Below are 23,547 nucleotides of genomic sequence, written 5' to 3' on the forward strand. Positions count from 1 at the left end.
CGGACTGCATGGAAATGAGCAAGTGGCACGATGTTTATGCATAGTAAGATTACTGTAGTGGAGCTTTCACTACAAGCACTGCACGTTCCAAGGTGAAATTAGGATGAGGCCAAGGTGGTGAGGATGAGGCATTATGGACGATTGATGTGAAAAGTAGGGTGTCGCTGAAATGCAGAATACTGTTTCGTACAGCAGCGCTAAAGTAAATAGGCTGCTAAATCACTCTTTGTTATTATTCATACTTTCTTCAAGACTTCCGCTATACAAAAATAACGCGTGCTTTTATTTGTGTACAGGCGTCAAGTCGACACGTTCCCCATACTTTAGCACCACATACGCATATATCATCACGTAACAGAATTATCAAATAGAAATAAGAAGAAAGTATGTGCGCAAATTCGGGGTTAAAATAATGCGACAGAAGCGACGAGCTAGACGAAGGAGTACGGTAGCTATTAGAATAATGTAACCAAAACAGTTTGGAGTCATTTCCCACTGTCCAGTGAGTATTCGAGGTAAATCTTATTAGAGTCAGGAGTAAATATATGGTTCCACCTCGTGAGTATCTATCTAAAGATGTGCACAGGACACTCTAAACACGACTACAAGGGTTTGACTCCTAGGTTTACAAAATACTAAAGATGCAATCCTTGCTGTAAGCAAGCAGACCGCTACTGCTTAAGGGCCAAAAAAGAAACAGCGCTTTTTAGGCCGCATGCCGGAACCGGACGGGCAACTGAACGTCTCCGCGAAGGGCGCAAAATTGGAGACGGCTTTGTTGCAGTCACCGCCCGCAACTGGGTGTTGTTCGAAGCCCGAGCGACTGCACAGGAAGTAGCAGAACGTCAGAAAAAACAGGCGCCTCTCCCCGATTCGGTCGTTCATCGAAGTCGCCGAAACGTCGAACGCGCTTTCCAGCGACGCGTAGGATATTTCCAAGGCCGGGATCTCCGGAAAGTAGCCGCCCGCCGAGGCTCCTTCAAGGCATCCTTCGGGATCCATCAAGGCGTCACGCCATGTAGAAGACATCCACGGGTCATCGGTTAGGACACCCCGGTAATCCCTTCGCGAACCTTCGCTGTCCAACGCCTTCATCACTTCCTTGGCGTACAGAAAACCAAGACCACCGTAGAACATGGCGATGGTTCCATGGCCGTAGTAGACGGGCCTCGATAGAGACTGCATGGACACCCGCACGTCGTTCCGGATGTAGTCGTACTCCAGAAGCGGCAGTGCGAGGTTCGCAGGCATGCCGATGTCGAACTTTTCGGCCCGGACCAGCTGCTGCAGGGCACGGTGGCTTTTCACCCAAGCTGCGAAAAAGGTGGACGCGTTCGACCAAGCAAAGTCCCGGCACAAGTGGACCAGTCCCGACTCTTCCAAAAGCACCGTCGCGGGCCACAGCGTAGTCTTCATCCGCTCCAGCTTGACGCGGCCGCGCATCTTGGAGGTCTCGTCGAGCCAAGGCAAGGAGCTCAGCCTTTCGGCCGCGGTGTGGCGGATGTCGCGCAGGAGCGCATCGACGTTGTTCCTCAAGCTCGCCGAGAAGCGCGGAACAGCGTACAGGGAGATGATGAGGACCCGGAACACTGTTTCTACGTGGACGGCGCAGAAGAGCGGCCTGTGAGCGTTGGCGCGCTCTTCGCTCCCGTACCTGACTACCAGCAGGCGCGGGTCGGCCACGGGAGCGAGCAGCTGCACGAAAAACCAGGCCAGGTGCGACAGAAGCTCCCTCTCGCCGTAGTGCGCGAATACCGAGTCCACCGATTTGAGAAACACGCCGTTGGCAGCTATCAAGAGATCGGTGCCGGTTACGGCTGGCGCGACGTCAAAGTTCTTGCTTATTTCGCTCAGCCACTGTTCGGAGGGGATGCTGGGCGTGTGGTGGGTCGCTTCACGAAGCGGGAACTGCCATGACGCTGTTCGGGGAATCCGGGCTTTCTCCGCGCTCGCGAGTTCCTGCAGGATGGTGCTTTCGACGTGGGCGACCTTCCTGATGCTCTCTGTGTCCTGGTAAACGACGTCGTCAGCTAATGCTAGAGCGTCGACGAAGGCCGTGTAGTAAGCAACGAAGGCTCCTTTGTCCAGGATCTCCTGGTGATGTTTCGCCCAGGAGAGAGTCAAGCCGCTGGGCGTCAGCACAACGGCCCGACTCTGGCTACCCGGTACAGGGAACAAGTGAGCGGTGAACCAGAGCGGTAGCTGCCAATTGACCGCCAGATCAAACAGGACGCCCAAAGGAGCGGTGCTCGGCGAGGCAGGTTCTTCGGGCCACGGTATGCCTCGATCAGCCATGAACTGATGCAGCTCTCTCGTAGCAGCCGCGGCGACGTCATGCGTAGTATTCTCCATGCACTTATAATACAAGGCGGTGGCCTTGTAGCCAGTGGGCAGGCTCCTGCGAACAAGCATAATAGTCGTGCCAGCGAACACTTTTCGTTTTCTTTTTTTGCTACTGAAGTCGGAAAATAGCTTTACGTCTCTGGTGCTTCATCGCATTCATTTAATGTGCTCTTGCTCACTATATTATGAATTAACAACTGCCCCTTTGCATTTGAATCAAACGCGATTGCTTTTTATCGCGTTAATCTTTGCAGTATAGGTGATTTTCTTGTTCTAACCAAACAAGAAGCTTTGATGACTACTGATGCTTAAGTAACGAATAAACAGTTCTAGTTTGCTCTCATGGTCATCAACTGTCAATTCAAGAGCATAAGTCCTCTGAGCACACTTAACCGACAACATCGTGTAAGCTAGTGTCATTTCTCGTCTCACTGTTTACATCGTTGACTCTCATTAACGTACCCAGGTATTCTTGATATTGCCGCTTCAGCCATCTGTCGAAAATTCATGGTACATTTCAGTGAGCCCTGCAATGTACCACGAATTTTTCTAAGGTGAGGGGGGAAGGGGGGAAAGTGCCAGGCATCCTGGTGCACAGAAAATTCTGGGTGGGTGAAGGTAGTGAGAAATATTGCCGTCGCCGGAGTTAGAAGTGTGCAAAAGCAGCACTTGCACCGTCTTTGTGCACCACAGTAACTCTGTTGGCAGCATTTAAAAAAATAATCATAAGGTTGGCCAAATTTCAACAACTTTCATTAAGCAGCGTCGAAGGGTACTTCTTTCTAAAAGCATGCGCATTAGCGGCGCTTATATGTAACTTCCCTGCTACGTTATTGCATTGTTTCGGTCAACGAGAACATGGCTTTGGTACAAAAGGGAACTTATGATTAAGTGCCATCGATAATTTCGCTATATTCAGGTGACGTTGCTAACCGAAGTTTGTTGAAATTCATTTCATTTCATTAATTATCGCCTTAAAGGCCCGAAGGCATTACAAAAGGGGCATTACACAAATTCAGCAGATCTATTGAAATACATTTTTAAAACATGCTTTTCATTGAATTATGCAGGCAAATTGCGGTAAGTTAAACAGATTACCAAACTGGCAATGTCCAAAATTAATGGACATGCGAATGGTTACAAGTGGCTGAGACTTAACTACTTACCTGCACTACCAGCAGGCGCGGTTCACGTGAAGATCGGGGTGTAAGGCATTAGTGTGAGACGAATGTCACAGACCCCGGGATTGCACGGGTATTCTATGGACTTTGAGAGTGCTTGAAGAACATTACAAAGTAAAACCTTTTTCAGCTTCAAAAACACAGAAAAGAAACAGCAGAACAGCTCCGGTCCATGAAGAGCACCATAATAGGATTTATACACAGTAACGGCCCTAAGAAGCATTACTTGGCCCTTTAATTAGACAACAAAGTTTGCCGCGCATTGACACTAAATTGCATTGCCTCCGGGATAGAACCATGCACCATACAAATATGAGGCTTTTTATACTGCAAATATCAGTGTGAAGAGGAAGTAAATACTTGGCCTAGGCATAGGAAAACTACGAAGGTATCAAGCAGGGGTCCTGGCCTGATAGGAGTGCAGCTCAGACAGCTGTTTTCGGCCGCCTATCTTATGCCTGCGGTGAGTCAGACCAGCGCGATTCTACGGACGGCGCTCCGGGAGCTACAGCTTCGACACTGCAACCAGTAACCTTGCAGCCCTCCGACAGAGGGGTCCGCCGCAGAGGTCGGCTCACCGGATGTCGCCATTGGCTCCATCCCAAACAGTAGGACGCACATTAAGACCACCTCTCCCGTGTCGTCCCCTCTTAGGATCGGCCTGCAGGGGTACTGCTCTGCAAAGCTATTTCAGCCCGCTGCACGTGCTTCGATCGACCCGCGGTGGTGGCGCCCTTCAGAGAACCAGCGAGGACGACAGCGCTAACCGACCATGAACTTCCTTCGGAGAACTGGAGACTACGGCAGGAGGGATGGCCACGTTTGGCGCCCCGTGTACTGTCGGTTGATTTGACGGATCTTCAGGGTCTCTCTGCAGCAAGAAGAGCTGCCCTAACAAAAGGGCGCTCTGCTGTACGTGGGCCCCAGGATCCGTCACAGTCTGCTGGCTCTGGTGGCGACTACAGGAGAAAGACAGCTCTGGAATTTAGAGGCGCAAGACAATGGAAAACCGGCGGTCACGCTGCGGGGGTCAGCTCGGAGAATAAGACGCGCCTTTCAAGACGTAAGCCCCGAGTTCTGCGAAGGCCGCCTCACCTCGGAGGAGGCACTGAAACCTGTGCGGAATGTGTGTGTGTAAACCCCCTCCTCCCTTCCCTTAAAGGCGGGCGGGCTACGCTGACTCGAACGTTTCCCTCACCTAGGGATCCAGGAAACATGGAGTGTTTATAAGCAGCTGTTTGTCGCTGCTAGTGGGTGCTCTGTGATCGTACTCGTGAGCTGTGTGCTCGTGCTCGAGAAGCAATGTGTTTGGAGCCTCGTGCTCGCATGTTGTATGCTTCGTCTTGCGGGCTCCATTTGGGAGTCACGCTAGACTGTCGAATGTATCTTGTTCTACTGTAAATATCTGAAAATTAACCCTGTAGGCCTAGTTCCTCCCAAGTTCCTCCCTACGACCTACAACCCTTACACCCCCCCAACGGGCAGCGCATCACAATCAAACTCCTTCGGCTCCACCACAAGCCATAAACGCGAGTTGGTATACATTCATAATGGTGACAGCGCGAACAAAACGACGACGGAGTGAAGGGACACAGGTCGGGCGCTATCCCGTGTTCTTTCACTCCGTCGTCGCTTTGTTCGCGCTGTTATCATTATGAATGCGTGAAACCGGCACTCCTATGGCTGTGCCCTTCACGTCTTTGCTGCTCTTCATGCAAGTTGGTGCTGGCTCGCTTAAGAGCCGCTGCCCCGTCATCACCGAAGTGTACATCGTTCAAGGGCCTTCGCCGCAAGTTACCAACCCGTCATGCGCAGCTGACACTGTGTTAGAAAACACTGACTGCAACATCACCGAGGAATACTGCAGTGCCACTGCTTTTGGACGTTCCGCAACTCGGGTCGAGCTACCATGGGCTGTTAGCAAGCACCACTTCCATGCACCAAAGGCGGCGAGCTTCAGTCTGGATTGGGGGCGTGAAACCGGCACTACTATGGCTGTGCCATTCACGTCTTTGCTGCTCTTCATGCAGGTTGGTTCAGATGATATATGTTCGCAGTGTGTTTTTGCCTTGCCGGTTTCACCCCCTGTGCTTTTCGCGAGCGTATGTTCGCGATCAGGGGCCAGGCGACCTTCTCGTAGAAGGAAGACTCACTTTTTGCTGCTTCGTCGCGCTGCATTTTACTTCCTGCTGTTGTTGTTATGCGGCGACGTTGAACTAAACCCTGGGCCCGGTGACACGATACTGCAGCAACTCTTGGATGGCCAAAATGAAATCAAGCAGAAGCTAACCGCTATTGAAAAATGCCAAGCAGACAAGCGTATGACCAAGATTGAAGCAACCATTGACAGGTTCGAAGAATTACGCAGTAGCGTTGCAGAGTATAAGTCGAACTGTGATTCCTTCCAGGCTAATTTAGCATCGTTGGTACACAAGGTGGACGATCTTGAAAACCGTAGTCGGCGGTGTAACTTAATTTTTTTTTTTTGGCGTCGACGGAGATGACGCGCGGGAACCACACAGAAAATCTGAAGAGCGTGTTGTCAATCTGTGCACTTCAGTATTACAAGTCAGCGAGGTGGAAATAGAAAGGGCACACCGACTTGGCAAATTTAACGCTCACAAGCAACGCCCTATAATTGCCGAATTTCGTACATATAAGGACAAACAGAAAGTTCTCCTGGCGACGAAGAAATTGAAAGGTACAATAATTTCCATTTCGGAAGATTTTTCTGAGCCATTACGAAAGAAAAGGAAAATGCTTCTTGAACATGCGAAGGAACATCAATCTGAGGCAGATAAAGGGTACGTAAAGCCTGACGTACTCTACTTGCATAAAATGAAGTATGTTTATGACGAATTCATGGAGAAGGTTGTGCGAGTTTGACAAAGCCGAGAGAAAGGCGCGTTGTTATCGCTCCTTATCGTTAACTGCAGAAGCCTCCGAAACAAAACAGATGAATTTTTTAACTTGGTTGACATGAGTAAACCATCTATAATTTTGGGAACTAAATCGTGGTTAGATGGTAACGATAGGGATTGTGATGTCTTTCCTAGCAACTACGTTAGCTATAGAAAAGATAGAGACTGTCACGGAGGTGGTGTGTTCATTCTCGTTGATCAATATATACACTCGCAGATGTTACGCAAGTTAGATGATTCTACTGAGGCTGTCTGGGTGCAACTTCGTTTGAAAAATGGAAAATCACTGGTGGCCTGTTCCTTTTACAGGCCTCCTGGCAGTAAGGTACAGGTTTTAACTAAGCTAGTGGAAGATGTAGGAGTGACAAATCATGACTGCTTAGTGATCAGTGGTGATTTTAATTTACCCGAAACTAATTGCTTGCAAAATGCGACAATACCTAATGCGTCTAGTGCGTCAGCAAAGGAATTGATGAAGTTACACAACTCATTTGCACTATCGCAGTTGGTGTGCCAACCTACTCGTGGAAGCAATGTATTAAACTTATTTTTTTACTAATTTGCCTGTGAATACGCAACCTGTGCTGATCTTGCTAGGCATAAGTGACCATAACGCTGTTTTGTGCAAACTGAAATTGGAGTACATTAAAGTCGCTAATAGCGCAGGTAGACGGATATACAGCTACCGAAAGGCACAAGTCGAAGAAATCTCGTCGGCACTCGACTTGTATCACGGCGTATTTGAAACATTGTCAGAGTCGCTTAACGTAGACAAATTGCGGTGTTTACTTAAAAAGAAGCTTTTCGAGTTGAGTGACCAATTCGTCCCGTCATGGATAATGACAGCAAGGCGAGGTAGAAGTAAGCCGTGGTTCACAAGGGAAGTTCGTAGGGCACTGGGAAAAAAAATCAAGTATAGAAGGCGTACAGGAAGAAGCCGACACCGCAGAAAAAGCAACGATTGCAACAAGCTTCAAATGAGGCGAATTCCACAATTTCACACGCGGAAGGTATTTTTTATGCTTCTTTTCATTCTAAGTTAAAAAGTAACCCTAGAGAATTCTGGTGGTTTATCAAGAAGAATAGAAAAGACGAAGTGTCAATTCCTGTACTCGAACACAATAAGACTCTTGTGCATGATAGCCTAGATAAGGCAGAATGTTTTAGCTCGTTCTTCAGTTCTGTTTTTTCTGCGCGCCCAACTAATATTGATTCAATGTTTCACTGCGGGCTTATCGGAGGGGAACCAATGAATGACATCGTCTTGGACAGGAGGGGCATTCAACTACAACTTGAGCGTTTAAGTACCACTAGTGCCAGCGGTCCCGATGACTTGCCAAACTATCTGCTTTCCGCTTGTGCAGGCCCGTTGTCTAAATACCTTTATGTGCTCTTTGCCAAGTCCTTGACATGCGGAATGTTGCCTACAGACTGGAAAATTGCCAATGTTGTTCTTATTCCGAAGTCAGGACCTCGAAAACCTGTGTTTAATTATCGAACGGTGTCCTTGACTAGCGTACCTTGCAAGATCTTTGAGCATGTACTTTTTAGCACTATCATGACTCACTTAAATTTGTTTTGCTTGTTGATCCCTCAGCAACACGCATTTCGATGTGGTTTTTCTTGTATTACTCAGCTTACAGAACTAACGCACGACCTAGCATCCACTCTTGACAAAGGAGGCTGAGTAAATTGCATCTTTTTAGATTTCAGGAAGGCTTTTGACCTAGTGCCCCATTCTTTGCTGCTTGAAAAATTGTCGTAGTACAACATAAATAAAACGGCTGTTGAATGGGTAAAAGAATACTTAAATTGTAGGACACAACACGTAGTCGTTGGAGGTAAGCTGTCGCATGGTATTGATGCGTCATCGGGGGTGCCTCAAGGTTCAGTTTTGGGTCCGCTATTGTTTTTGTTATACATGAATGACATTACCGTTGGCCTATCACCTTTCATCCGATTGTTTGCGGATGACTGCGTTTTGTATCGCGTTATGAAAGGTCCCGATGGTTATAATGAACTACAGAAGGATTTAGACAAGGTTGCAGAGTGGTGTGATAAATGGGGCATGACTATAAATCTTGATAAAACTGTGCAGATGTGCTTTACGAGACAAAGATCCCCAAATGCATATACATATAGCATTAACGGGACAGATCTTGCATCCGTGTGTGAATATAAATACCTTGGGGTGTACTGGACCCCTCAACCATGCTGGCACCGTCATGTTAACTATATAATTGCTAAGGCCTGTAGAGTTCTTGCTATGCTACGTAGAAATGCGAAATGCTTTCCTTTAGAAACAAGGAACCTGCTTTACAAGACTAACATAAGACCAATACTGGAATATGCTTGTACTATCTGGGACCCGTGGACTGCGACAGACAAAGAAACTAGAAAGAGTACAAAGCTTAGCAGCCCGTTTCGTGGTTCAAAATTATACTCGGTATTTAAGCGCATCCCAAACAAAAGAAACATTAGGCTGGAATACACTTCAAAATCGTAGAAAAACATTCAGATTAAAATTTTTGCACAATATATATCATTCTAAAACCGGCCTCAATCGTGATAGCTACATAAGGCCACCGGAGTACACTTCTGGCAGGCGCTATCACCCACTTAAGATTAAAGAGTATAGATGTAGAACGGAGCTTTTTAAGATGTTATTTTTTTCCTAAGACGGTCAGTGAGTGGAACAGGTTGCCCAGCAATGTTGTATCGCTATCTTCAAGTGATGCCTTTGCTTCAGCCGTATGACTTCCAATTTTTTTTCTCTGTACTTTGTGCTTGCGTCAACAGAACCGCTTTGTTTCACTTCGCGCATGTACGGTTATGCTCTGCTTCTTTTTTTTCATATTTTTGTTGTGTCGGCGATTTGCCCTGATATGTAACTTTTTTCCCATGTATTCTATATTAACTACTTTTTGTCAATTATATATGTACTTCTCCCCCCCCTCCACTGTAATGCCAAACTGGCACTGTGGGTACTGTGATAAATAAATAAATAAATAAATAAATAAAAATGTAGACTTGGTGAACCCAGTGAAGCTCGGGAGCTGCAAGATCTCGCCGCTGCAGCTGCAAACAGCAAGGTTTTCGGAGGCTGGCTCGCAGTCTGGTCCGGGGTAGATCGCGAATGCGAGCCGTTTTTTTCACCACGGGTCTCGGTCTCCGCATCGGCATCCGACACTACACCATCCCTTTTAGAGACCGCGACCACTTTCCAACCACAGCAGTCGGTGAAGCAGCTCCCGAATTCATCAACGCCGGAGCACATGAAGGCACCAGAAACTTTAGTACTTGAGGTGTTAGCACTCAAGGAACCCGATATGTCCACGGATCGCAGCAGGAAAAACCGTCCGGGCCCGTCATATGCTAGAATTCCAATGCAGTCAGTGGCCGAATTCATGGCTGCTGGCCCCGCACTTAGTGAGGCCTCGCTGAAGGAAGTGAAGGAGGCCTCACTTCCTTCAAATAGTTGCTCGTATATGCAAGACACAGCAAGATGCGCAAGTTACCACCACAAGACACCATCGCAAGAGATCTCAAGAGAAGCGCAAGGGACCAGATGCGCAGGGCACACGGTCTTGATTCATCAAGCCCGGCTGATTCTAGCGCATCGGTGAGCCTCGATCAGTCAGCGGTAAGGCAGCAAAGAAGCACCCGACGGCAATGCTGTTCACTCTACAGCATCTCCTGCCTTACGTGCACAACTGCGTTGTCATAATCGTCGGCGAGGCCTGCGACCAGCGTGCAACAGCCACTGCCACCCGCCATAGGAAGCTTTATAAATTGTATTAGGCCCGATGATGATGATGTTTATTGACATTCCCTTTCTATTCTCCTAGTCTTCCTGATCTGATCAGGTTTCACTGCCTCTATTGCTGTCTAGCAGATTGCCTATCCTATCTCGATGTTCGCGCTCGCCATCAGGTTCTCGATTGCCATTTCACACCTTACGCTTTCAACGACTCCGGTTCTGTCAATCTCTTCCCTGCTTTCTTTCCCAGCATTGTTTTGAACATATCTCACTTACCTCGACTGCTGACCAGTTAGTCCTCCCACCCCCTTTGAATCCTAACGCTTTCTGGAGGAGGACATTGCCTGCAGATGTCGCTGGGTGAACATCTTGGCATTCCATTGTGATGTGCCGAGTGGTTTACAGTTTTGTTGCAGCACACACGTGCCTCACCCTGTGACCAATATTTGCTGCGGTATGCTTTTAAAGCGTTAGCATTTTTTTGGGTACTTCATGCACTTTTCGGGGGTTCTCTATCTATATTAACCATTCCCCCCCCCCCCCCCCCCCTATCTGGATCAATGGGCAGGTTGTGGTCGGATCGGTAGCCTATTCGGCGGCTGTGCCAAAGTAACATGGCTTGAAACTAACAATCAGACCAACTTGGGCCACTGAGAATGTGGCAATATGAGCGTACGTGCCACTTTTCAATGAAGCTCTTTAACGCCGACATGGGTCACTGCAGATGCGGGACTGGGTAGGTGCCTCTGTTCGAACCAATTCCTTGACGCGGACTAAGAATACTAGGCACGCACGGTTTGCGCTTTTCTCCAATGAATCTCTTTGATTCTCACTCACTGGGCTTCCGAGAAGACTCGAGTACAACCGGCACCTGCACCACAGCTTATATGCGGATGAAATAACACTATGAGTGACGGGTGGCGGCGATGGTGAAAATCCAGGAGATCCTGCAGGACGCAATAAATGGAAGCACGACATACATAGAGTGGAGACAACCCTCTTGTTCCCCGGAGAAGTTTGAGCTCCTACGGATCAAACCAAAATATCAAAGAAAATCGCAAGCCTCTAACCAAGAACGATGTGCGTTGGAAATCAAAGGTATACCCGTACCCCAATCAATATTTGGGGTTTTACGTGCCAAAACCACTTTCTGATTATGAGGCACGCCGTAGTGGAGGACTCCGGAAATTTTGACCACCTGGGGTTCTTTAACGTGCACCTAAATCTAAGCACACGGGTGTTTTCGCATTTCGCCCCCATCGAAATGCGGCCGCCGTGGCCGGGATTCGATCCCGCGACCTCGTGCTCAGCAGCCCAACACCATAGCCACTGAGCAACCACGGCGGGTGCGTACCCCAGGTCTCATGCCTAAGGGTACTAGGATTGTACATACAAAGTAACCAAGAAAAGCCACAACAATCTAACGCTTAGAGACATAGACGGCACAGGCATGCCGGCTTATTTCTAGAATTGCTACCAGACACACGGGCATGAAAGATAGCAATATCATTCGACTGCTGCAAGCCTTTATCATCTACCGTATAGCGTGTAGTACGCCATTCCCAAACTCTGCGCGTACCGAGAAACACTTGATTGACATGATAAAAAAGCATCAAAACGAGCATTACACCTTCCTCCAAGCACAGCAAACGAAAAGCTAACAGGCCTAGGATTACACAGTACATTGCATGAAATTGTCGAAACACAGAGAACCTCAAACTACGATCGCGTAACGCACACGAAATCAGGATAGACAATACTAAACAAGTTGGTAGTACAATACCAGGCGCGAATTGACGGAAAGGAATATATTCCGCCGGACATCAGGAACGCCTTTATAATGCCTCCACCCCAGAGAAGATGCACCTTAATGAAGAGCGACGGAAAGCAAGAACTCAAAGATTCAACAAAGTTCTCAACGACACTGAACAAGTGGCCTAGATTGATGCTGCAATGTATCTGTCATAACCAGCCATGGCCCTGGTAGTTGTTACGGGTACAAAAATGGATATCACGACAACGAGCTCCAAGCGTACCAAACACCCAGAAGAAAGGGAAGAGGCTGCAATAGCTTTAGCATACGCATGAAACACTGCATTATGCATTGACACTGACTCCAAAGCAGTCTTAATTAAACACATAACGGGACTCATAGCACTTCAAACATGCCGGATTCGGAATACATCTCACCCGCAGAAGAACTGTTTGGCTGATCTGGACACCAGATCATTCAGGGCTAATTGGGAACAACACTGCGCACGACGCTGCCCGAGCAAGTACCAACCGAGAGAGTCGCTTGCGTCGCTTATTTCTCTCCAGACGACAAATCCTCGAAGAAACCCAAACAGAGATACGCCCCCCAGAACCAGACTAAGAAAGAACAGTATCCCAATACGAACAAACGTCTACTTACGGAGAAATCATAGAATACTATCGAAATGCTCGCTATAATCATCCTCCTGACAAATAATTGAACAAAGACCAAGCCCCTGCATGGAGACTTCTACAAACAAGCACCTTCCCGACATCACTACCCATGCACCGAATACACCTAGAAACATACTGAGCCCGGTGTAAGACATGCAATACACTAATTGCAGATGTTCATCGCATTATATGGGCATGCCCATCAGCTCCAAACAATATCAGACACAGCATAAACCAAAATGACAAAATCGAAAACCCTGAGCAGTGGGACGCTATACTGCTCAGCGAATGCCCAGAAGAGCAGCTCTGGGCTGTCGAAATTGCATTCATGACACTTCGGAAGGAACATGTTGAACTGCTGAAGAAATAGGTTCACCACGTTCAAACAGTGGAATATTGCCGTTGCGAATTGCTGTTTATTGTAGTAAAAGCACCTGATTATTTGGGTTAACTCAATATTACTGGCTCGATTTTTCGTTTCGACCCTTCTTGTTCAATAATCGACGACAGAACACGAATAACTTAAGCAGAGTCTTGGTTTGATATAGTTGGTGTGTCCTATATTTCTGGATAAAATAAACGGCGCAATGAGAACACGCACCGTAAAACGCAATGGTACCGCTCGTTGTTGGACTTGTTTCTCGCTCCGCGTCTGTTTGGCGCCATTCATTTGTGCAAAAAAAAAAGAAGAAAACTTCGAATGGCTCACCTGGAGCCGGCCTCGAGGATGTCTGGAAACTGTCGCGCCCAGGAGAGCACGACGTCGTCCTGGGTGGAGGCAAACTCGCGGAACAGCGCGCCCGGCGGCGACCACGCCGAACAGACGTGCGCGCTGAAGTCGAGGCACGGGTCTATGCTGCGGTTGACGCGCGACGTGATCAGCGCTCTGTGCTGGCGGCAGTCGGGGCGGCCTCCGCAGGGGTCCGAGCCGTCGGTCCCGTCCTCCGAGCTGGAAGCGCGCCTGAGCAGCACGAGCAACAGCGCGGACACCACCAGGAAGAGTAGCGAGGCTGCCGCGGCTGCGGCCGCGATGACCAGCAGCTGCTGCGGTCCCGCCGACGGTCCGCTGGCCGCTTGCTTCAGCGCGGCGAGTGAAGGCATGTTACAAAGGGGCTCGGATCAGCCCTGTTGTCGCGGTGCCGTTTGTCCTTGCAAATCTTAGCCAAGGCGGTCAACGAAATAAATTATAAAAGAAGTTGCAGTGACGTTTCACTTCGTGATCGCGGGTGACGCGCAAGCGTATGGGTGCACACGACGCCATCGGCCATATAGGGGCGCCGTGACGCCTACACGGTTCACATCCCAGATCGTATTCAAGATCGGGCTCGCACGGCCGCACCATACGCAGCAGCCGCCGGAGTAGAACGCCCGGTTATAAACGTGCGCTAGCTATTTCATTGGTCTAGCATGGTGTCAGCACGCACAGGCAAACAGCAAGTGTCCGTACTAAACGACCGTGGGCACTGGCTGTCAAAACGCTGGCGGGAGGAATCGCCGAAGCAGGGGCCAGCGAAGCGACCTTGGTGCTGTCTATCGCTTCAACGCAAACTCAGCGGCGAGAAGACGACGCATGCAAAGCTACCAGCTGCCGGCCCACCTAGACTGTGCCCCCAAAGCAGATCGCTCTCACAATAAAGCGCGCGCGACTGCGCGCGTCCGAAGTAGACGCCCCCGCTGCATCCCCTCCCCCGGTGCCATGGTACAATGCGCACGACAAAATACGACGCGCTTCCTCCCCTTTCGCGCGCAAAATTGAGCCGTCATCTTCGGCTCAGCGTCGCACGCTTTCGCTCGCACGCGTACCGTACGACGCTCGAGGACGACGTTACCACTCGACGAACCCACGACGCAGGCATCGCAAAGAAAACTGGTATCAGCTGCCGGAGGAGGTCAACCCAGCGCGCATCCGCCTACCTTCCTTCTCCGCGACGCTTCGCCTCGTTTCTCCATCTCCCCTTCGCTCAACGTTATCTACATATTTCTCTAGGTGACGGTAATTAGCCGCGCGCTGAGCGCCCTAACTAGACTTTCTTAATTACATTGAGCATTACACTATAACATTACATCCTTACATTATAATGGATCAATTTCAAAAATTCTTGCGGCGAAATGCTGCCTACCCGACGCTTTGAATCGTCCCATATATGATCGAAATTTACGGTGGTCCCTGGTAAGGGGACTTTCAAGGTCTTACAATGTCGTTGCAGCGGCCGTTGAACCATGCTCACTCGTCAGCTAATCCCGGTTGTTCAGTCCCGTCGTACTACCGCTTTCCCCGACCTTATTTCTCTAGACGCCACCCCCACAGGTATTCGCGGCAATCCCAGCCAAAGAACAGGAAGCTTTAGGTAGGGCTTGCTATCTAAATAGATGCAAAAGGAGAATTCGTTTTTCTCGGCAACCACTTCACCAAATTTGACGAGGTTTGTTGCATATAAAAGAAAAACTTAACTTCTAGTGACTGTTCATTTGGAATTCTGGCAAAAATCGCACATTTTCAGAAAACAAAACTATGAAGTTTACAACTCTGTAGCTCAGCAATAAAAATGATATCACAATTCTGTGAATTCCATCTAATAGTAAATATAAAGCGAACAGAAATGATATGTTACACATGTATCTCAGAAAATTTAGTAATATGGAAATACAGCTTTTGCAGAATCCTTGTACACAATGTAACGAATTCACGTAATATATAAATTGACATATTGAATTTTTTTCGCTTTAAGTAATCCAATGGATGCCGCTTACAGACACAGGATATATTTTGATGGAGAGCCATTAATTTCTGAACTTCGTGCTTCTATTTTCTTTCAAGCTTTCGAATTTCTGAAAATATTTTTAACAAATTCAGGCCCTAAATCGAAATTAGGCTTACAAAACTAGAATTTAACTTTTTCTCTCAAGTGCGACAAATTTCATTAAAATCGGTCCAGGGGTTATCTACTGCGTTTTTCATGTGTTTGAATAGGCTGCGTTAGAGTTGGGCCCGAGCTAAATCTTCCTCTAAGGAGCGTGCTATAGAACAAGAAATTTTCTGCGGAGAATTCACGGTACTTCTTTGAACACAAGGTACGGTCTCTAATTTGATGACACAAAGAAAGCACAGCACTTGTGCACATAATTCCCCCGCAAAAAACCCTTCACCTATGAATTAGTCAGGGACTACCAATCAGCTTATCAAAGTTACATTAGTATTCCGAGATGCTGCAGGTTACGTTGCAAACATGTCAAGATGGCAGGATTTTTACTGCAATTAACAGTTCTTGGTCATAAATTCACAGTATCAATAATAAATTTCGATTGAGTAGTCTGTCAGCCCATTCCCGTTGTCTTCCTTTCTTTTAATGCGGTGCTTTTTTTTCCCATAGCCGAAGTCCAGGTCAGAGCAAGGTCATGCTCCGGGACGCGATGACTGTTTGATGGCGTTTTGTCTAGGAAAAATCAGTGCCGATCCTGTAGATAGTGCTGTCTTAAAAGGACTGTTTATAGTGCGAACTGAGGCGACCTGATAGGCCGGCGTCGGACATAGTGCAAGAAAACACCGGGTATAGTACAAATTAAGGCGGGCCACGGCGGCTGGTTGTGCACTTGAGCGGAGACGTGACCTCCAGCCCCAACATGCCGTCATTGTCATCCTGTCACGGTCTTTTTGTTGTCTTGACAACATCGCGATCATTGGTTCTCATGAAATCGTCCGCTTTCCGTCGTTTTTACTCTGTTGTAACTGCGTTGTCATATCCTCGTCATCATGCCGTCATGGAGCCATCGCCGTCATAACATCGTCATCATGCTGTAGATGTAGCTTGAATGCGTTTACGTGATGCACACGACACGCAAGGAGCAAGTTTTTATGGGGGGAAAACTTGCTGCTGGAATATTCGATGGCAAACACCCATGGCTTGTAGTCTGTGGCGATGAAAAAACTTCGAGCCTCTGACGCACAGTCACGTAGGTAGCTGGGAGTTCGGGGCCGAAAGTGGTGTAATTGCTTTGAGTGGAGGAGAGCTTGCGTGAAGAGAACGCTAGCGGTTGCCACGATCCGTCAACGCATTGTTGTAAGGCGGTGTTGTGCCATTACCACCAGCCCGGATTCCGAATCTACAAGATGCAGAATTTATCCTGCGAACGCCCTTTGTACGAACCCGGGGCTGCGCCGAAAGGCACGGCTCCCTAATTCTCCCTTGACAAGTCAAGATGCTGAGCCGTCAGGTAGCGGCGTCCCCGGAGAAGCATCGGCAAGCGACATGTCCAAACGTGCAACAAAGTGCTAGACAGCCCGGCGCCGTATTTCCTTTTCCGTGGAGGTCACCGCACACGGCAACTTGGAAGCGGGTGGCCAGCGCGGTCGCTGGTTTGACCTCTCGGACGACCGTCGAGTGCTGGCTTTGTATTGGGCCGTTTGATTAACAATCGTTTCTCGGGGCTTTATAAGTCCCGACGCCGCCGCCTGGAAAACCGGATCCACCGACCCACCGGGAGCCGAGTGCCGCTCTCGAGTGGAGTGAGATGTGTCACGCGTTGGAGTCTCGCCGGACGTCGCCGTGCGGGAACAGTCGCGTTTGCTGTGAGCTCTCGGCCCCCGTGCCGATCCAAACTTGTCCTGTATAATGACCTGTATATAGTGTATAAAATCCCTTTGGTTATTCTCACCGACACCTGACTCGGAGTCTTCGCTACCAACGCTCTGTCACGAAACGGGTGACGAGCGCTACGGGACCACCTCAAAGTCGTAATAGTGGTGGCAGCGGTGCAAAGTCGTAACAGTGGTGGCAGCGGTGGGATGTCGTAACAGCGGCTCCAACTGCCACCTCTGACGCGTCTGTCATGAGACAAAGCGGAGCCTCAGGTACTGGGTGAACAAGAAGGGTCACGTCTGCGAGCTGTGTCTTAATAGCCTCGAAAGAGCTGGGCGCATTCTCAGGCCATGTAATGGGAGTAAAGTTCTTGTTTCCCTGGAGTATATCAGCAAGTGGACGAGTCAGGTGAGCCCAGCGGGGGATGAAACGCCAATAGAAATTGATCTGTCCCAGTAACTATAGCATAATTTACGTATGGAAGTGGGCTGAGGAAAGTCGCGAACGAACTGCACTTTGCTAGGGAGCGGCCAGATGTGATGACGATCAACGTGGTGCCCAAGTAAGTCAATAGTAGGCACGCAGAACGTCCGCTTCGCTTTGTTGACGATTAGCCCGTACTCGCCAAGGTGCTGGAAAAGCTGTCAAAGGTGAGAGAGGTGGTCGTCTGCGTCGCGGCTAAAGATGAGGAGGTCATCGATGTAGGCAAAGCATAATGAAAGACTTAGGGTGATTATGTCCACGAAACGGTGGAAAGTTTAAGCGGCATTGCGGAGACCAAAGGGTATCCACAGGTATTCAAAGAGGACAAAAGATCTTATGACGACAGACTTGGAAATGTCCGAGAGTTCCACAGGTACCTGATAATACGCCTTGACGAGGTCTATCTTTAAAAAGGGGGTTGCTTCATATAGTGGTGCTGTAAAATCCGCGATGTCAGGCAGGGGTGGCGATCGGGAATAGTGGCGTTGTTCAAGGCGCGGTAGTCACCGCAGGGCTGCGAGCCTCCTGGGGGCTTCTTGCCCACCATGTCCAGAGGAAATGTCCAAGGACTTGATGATGGTCGCACAATGCCAAGCTCGAGCGAATGGTCGAATTTGGCTCTGGCAACCTTCAGTCGATCGGGTGCGATGCGTCGTGAACGACTGTGCACAGGTGTCCCTGTGGTGATAGTATGGTGGGTGACATCGTGCTTTACAGGATGCATGAAATTGCATGGCCGAAGCAAGCCCGAAAAGTCGTTTAATAAGTGCTTACAGACCGATGAAGGTGGCTTGTTGGTAACAGTGCCGACACCGGTTGCTGACGCTATACCTTGCACCGTTAGGTCCGTCTTAGCATCGACAAGACGCTCGCGGGCCATGTCCACAAGCAGGTCAAACCGACGACGAAAGTCCGCACCAAGAATCGGGTAAGCCACGTCCGCTACGAGGAAAACTCATCGGAAAAGACGCCGGAGTCTAATGTTTAGTGTGAGGGCGCGTTCACCATAAGTTACGATGCTGGTCTTGTTGGCGGCTTGCAGCGTAACTGCAGATCGGCGATTCTTCAATAACGCAGGCGAGGGTGGAATAACGCTAACTTCGGCCCCCTGTAGACTAAGAAACGGAGTCCAGACGCCTTGTCGAAAACGAAGAAAAAGCAGCTGCTTGCCGGACCGCCCCCACTCGCCGCTTCTAGTGGTAAGCCGGAGGAGGTGGTGGTGGTGGTATAAACTTTATTTAATGAAGGCCAAAAAAGAAAAGAAAATTAACATGCCGCCGTTCCGTGGGTGGCCTTCAGAGTTTCCCGATAACGAGCACGGTGACGCGTACTGTACTTTCGGGCGGCTGCGTCGAAGGTGCAGTGATACCAGCACTCGCCGGGATGCGGCGATCGAGATGAGGAACTCCGGCGTGACGAGGAGCGGTGGCGTGACGAATATCGAGAGCGTGTAGATAAGGTGGAAATCTGCGCGTCTAGACTGACTATCTGGCTGCGAAAATCGTTGAGAAGTGCCTACAGGTCAGATGGCAAGAGACAAGATGGCTCATTTGTTGGGGGAATGGTCGCGATGGAAGAAATAGGTGGGGGGGGGGGGCAACGTCAATCACGGAGTGGGTAAATCGCGTGAGATTTGCCAGCGATAAACCAGCCGCACCAGCGAGAACCATGAGCACGGTGGAAGGCAGGCGCTGCAAGAAGAGTTCTCGGAATAGGTATTGATCAAAAGAAGCAGCCCCATCACTGAGGAGCTTCTGAGGACGGCGCAACAGCCGTGAAAACCATTCCCAAGTTATCTGATAAGCGCTGGCTAGAAGAATGACGCGGTTCGAACCAACTGCCGTGGTAGGAGCAGGTTGAACAATTTGGAGGACGTTTAAGCTTCGTTTATTAGAGTAAAACGCGATAGCCTTCACAGATCCCTTACTGTTTCTCACACTTCCCAGCAACTGGAGTATATGTAACCGTAATGTTTACCAGGAAATGCTTGCCACGAATGCTATGCACGAATGGGAGCCATGGGCGAGCTTCGAGGTGGAACCACGGTCTCTTGCGTGGGCCGCGATGCGGTATTTTGGGGCATTACGATGGATGTTACGAGCGTCCACTTTGGAACGGGGCGGGGGGTTGCGCCACCAAGCTCTTGCTATTATACTGCCTAATGTCCTACCTGATTTAAGAAAGAAAAAAAAAGAGAAAAAGCACTATGAACTCACACAATCAAATTTTCTGACCCCCTATTGCGAACTTTGCTTTTGTACGCCTCCGTAGTTTGTAGTTTCCCTACTTCCACCAATCTTCCAATCGACTCTTACTAATCTCTATTGTGGACATGTTTACTCTTCCCCTGCTCTCGCTGAACCCAAGGGCTTCAAGGAATCCAGTGGTGCCTAAATCTACCGCTGGGCAGATGTCTTCACATTTTCATAAAACATGCTCCATTGTTACTCTAGCTTTACCGCAGCCCCAAGCACATGCTTCTACTTCCTTCTTATATCTCACTTTATAGGTGCGTGTTCTAAGGCGCCCTGATCTCGCTCCGAAAAATAATGAGCTTCTCTTTGAGTTATCATAAATTGTTTCTTTCCTGATATCGTTTTTTCCTCTTAAGTAGTTACTCATGGTAGGTTTCTTTTTCATTGCCGCCACCCATGAGATTATTTTAGCCTCTCTGAATCTCCGCTTGACTTTCCTTGTTGCTTTGTTGCCCACCCTACAGGCCGCATACTTGCTAAAGCTTCCTAGTTTTTTTCCTCCACTGTGAATCAATGTTTTGCCTGTACCGATACCTCAACACTCTCCCAGCCCATTTACTTTCTTCTATATTCCTCAGTCGTTCTTCATAGTCAATTTCACTGTGAGCTTCCCTGACTTCAAAACTAGTCCAGGCCATTTCACCCTGCAGAGCTTCATTTGTAGTCTTCCCGTGAGCGCTCAATGCGAGGCAACCCACTGACCTTTGGTTCCCGTCGAGTCCTAATTTTACCCCTGATTTCAAGCAAACAACCGCATTTCCAAAAGTAAGTCCTGGAACCATTACACCTTTCCACATACCCCGCAGCACCTCGTACCTATTGTATCCCCATAGCGCTCTGTGCTTCATTATGGCTGCATTTCTCTTCACCTTTACCATTATTGTTTTTTTCCTGTGTTTCCATACATCTATTACCTTCGTTTATCCATATACCAAGGTATTTATATTCTCTTACCCGAGGTATTTACTGGCACTGTATTTCCACTGTCTCTTCACTGTTTTCATTGAATACCATAAAATCTAATTTTCTAAGACTAAATTTCAAACCTAAATCCTCGCATTCCAGCCAGTCGTTACAAATCACTTTGCTTGCTAGCTAGCAACACAATGTTGACCGCATAAAATAAACCTAGAAGCTGCTGCTCTAATACTGTACCCGCCTGTCTGCAGGAGCGATTAAACCCGGTATTACTTCCCTCTAGCGCCCTCTCGATCCTCACCATGTACATCATAAACAGCAGTGGGGATAAAGGGCACCCCTGCCTGAGTTCTTTGTTGATATCAACTTTCTCCTCGCACCTCATCCCTTCCCATTCAAAGCAAACGGTACTTTCTAGGTAAATCTCTCTCAAAAGCTGTACACAATCGTCACCTAAGCCTTCCCCTTCCAGAATATCCCACAAAATGTTGCGGTCTACGTTGTCACACGCTCGTGTAGTGTTTAAGAAGGCCACATATAACCGCCTTTCTACTTTTGATATTTCAATACACTGAGTAAGAATAAATAAGTTATCATACAAACGCCTACGTATTCTGAAGCCATTCTGAAGTTCTCCCAAAATGCCATTATTCTCTGCCCATGCTTGCAGCTTTAATTTGATTGCCTGCATTGCTGGCCTGTATATTACCGATGTAATGGTCAACGGTCTATACGAGTGAATTCTATCTTGTTCCCCCTTAGCTTTATAAATAAATACATCCTACTTTGGTCGCCAACTGTCTGGTATTCGTCTATTTTTTAAAGTTTTCTCCTCAATTTTCACCAGAGCTTCCTTACTTTTTGGTCCTAGTCCATTGATCAGCTTAAGCGAACCTCGTGTAGCCCCGTGGCTGTGCGCTTAGAAATTTTCTCTTCGGATTTCTTCCAGTTGAAATTTGTCAGCACCAGCTCTTTTTCCATTTGGTTCTCTTTCATGCTTCTTTTGTCTTCATATAAAACTTAGTGATTGCCTTGGAAAGATTCGGCTGTTATTCTTCGGGTGTAATTTAATGCCGCTTCTCCTTCCAGTCTGTTTCCATCTTCGTGTAGGATATATTGTTGTATTGTTGCTGACTCCCTGCCTAATAATTGTATGTGGTTCTAAAGTACTCCAGGTGCGGCCTTCTTTTTCTCAAGTATTTCTCACAACCAACATTCACTTTCACCTTTTATCTTTGCTTGCACGAGTATTTGAACCATATACTTTTTCCCCCGTATATTTCCCAATTACTGACTACTTCATACTGCAGCAACTGCGCCTTCTTTGTATGCCTGTGCACTCGGGATGCTTTCTGTCGTTCGGCGTTCGCTTCTCGTATCTCCCTGTTCCAGCAGCTTTTCGGTTTCTATTTTTGGCTTTCGAACGAACATGTTGTTTCCCTTTCCGTATTTCTGTCATTGTTACGCTTAGAAGCTAACTATATTCCCACTCTTTGCCATTTGCAAAGTTCTTTCTCGACTCTAGTGACTATATTTGCTGTTTGTTCAGCATTCCAATTTGGACTGGCCATTGTGCACTCCTTGCTGTCTTTCCCAACTACATATCCCATTTTCCAAAAGACAAGTTTGTGGTCACCCCCTATGCTGCTATACCCTTCCTCATCAATGACCATTTCTCTCAACTTATCATGAATTCCTTGTATCATCAAAGCGTAATCAATGGTTGACTGCCGGTTTCGCACTTCCCACGTGATCTGCCCTTCATACTTAGGCCCTGTATTGACGATAACGAGGTTATGTGCGGCGGAGGTGATCGTCATGTGGAGGTAATGCAAGGAACCGGGCTCGCCGCTCCGTGGCCCCCACGACGCCCATCGCGCCGTCGCGTCCAATATGGCGGACGCTGCGGCTAGTCTGTGAACGCCGCGGACGGTTCGTGTGTGTGAAGGGGTTTCTTTGAGTTTTCGCGTAAACGAATTATGCTTTCTCGTATAGCCAAATTACAATCCGAGAGCTAAAATTTATTTGTTCAGTCAATTCCTTGCATCAAATGGAAGGCCTGAGTATACGTGGTCCCAAAATCGTTTTGCCGATGCGATGTTCGACGCCGGACGTGGGACGCCAGATTTTCTACGACACCGGCTCCTTAAACGCTTTCGCGTTAAAACAGGTATCGTCTGCGCGCGCGCGCGAGCTTATTCCCGAGCGCGGTTGTTGCACATAAAGCTAAAAACAAAAGGCGTCCGGCCGTAACCAATGTCAATTGACAAGGTAGCGAAGGCGAGGTAGAAATGCGGTACTAAATCAATGAGCAGCAACACGAATTGTGGACGTTCGATTAAAGCGCGACTACACCTCGCGGGCGAAGCACTAGTTGATGAAAGGTATGCACTCAACACGTCACCAACGGAAGCGTTTGAAAATGCACAGAAAATTCCATTAGAACAGGGAAATGTGACGTCACGGGCTGTTTGCTTCCATCCACGAATAATTGAGTACGAAACTGTGCAGGCTTTCTGAAGTTCGCTCGTAGTGAAGCAGGCTGAGTGTGCCGAGATTGTATTACAGCGAAAACACAAGGAAGGCGGGAGGTGGAAATTTATAAGACGATGAGAAGAAATAGAACAAGGTGAAAGCGGAAGCCAACGCTTTGACACATGGACATGTCTTTTTACGCTGCCT

General features: G+C 48.3%; 1 protein-coding gene across 1 annotated transcript; it reads right to left on the reverse strand.

The window, feature by feature from the left end:
- Window positions 1-678: 678 nt before the first annotated feature.
- Window positions 679-13,733, reverse strand: LOC142558351 (endothelin-converting enzyme 1-like). Its single transcript, XM_075670496.1, has 2 exons — window positions 13,342-13,733; window positions 679-2,398 (listed from the first exon to the last, which is right to left on the reverse strand). The coding sequence occupies exons 1-2, from the start codon at window positions 13,731-13,733 to the stop codon at window positions 679-681; spliced, it is 2,112 nt and encodes a 703-aa protein (XP_075526611.1).
- Window positions 13,734-23,547: the final 9,814 nt, after the last annotated feature.

This window comes from Dermacentor variabilis, chromosome 9 (assembly GCF_050947875.1).
Source record: "Dermacentor variabilis isolate Ectoservices chromosome 9, ASM5094787v1, whole genome shotgun sequence".
Taxonomy (NCBI): domain Eukaryota; kingdom Metazoa; phylum Arthropoda; class Arachnida; order Ixodida; family Ixodidae; genus Dermacentor; species Dermacentor variabilis.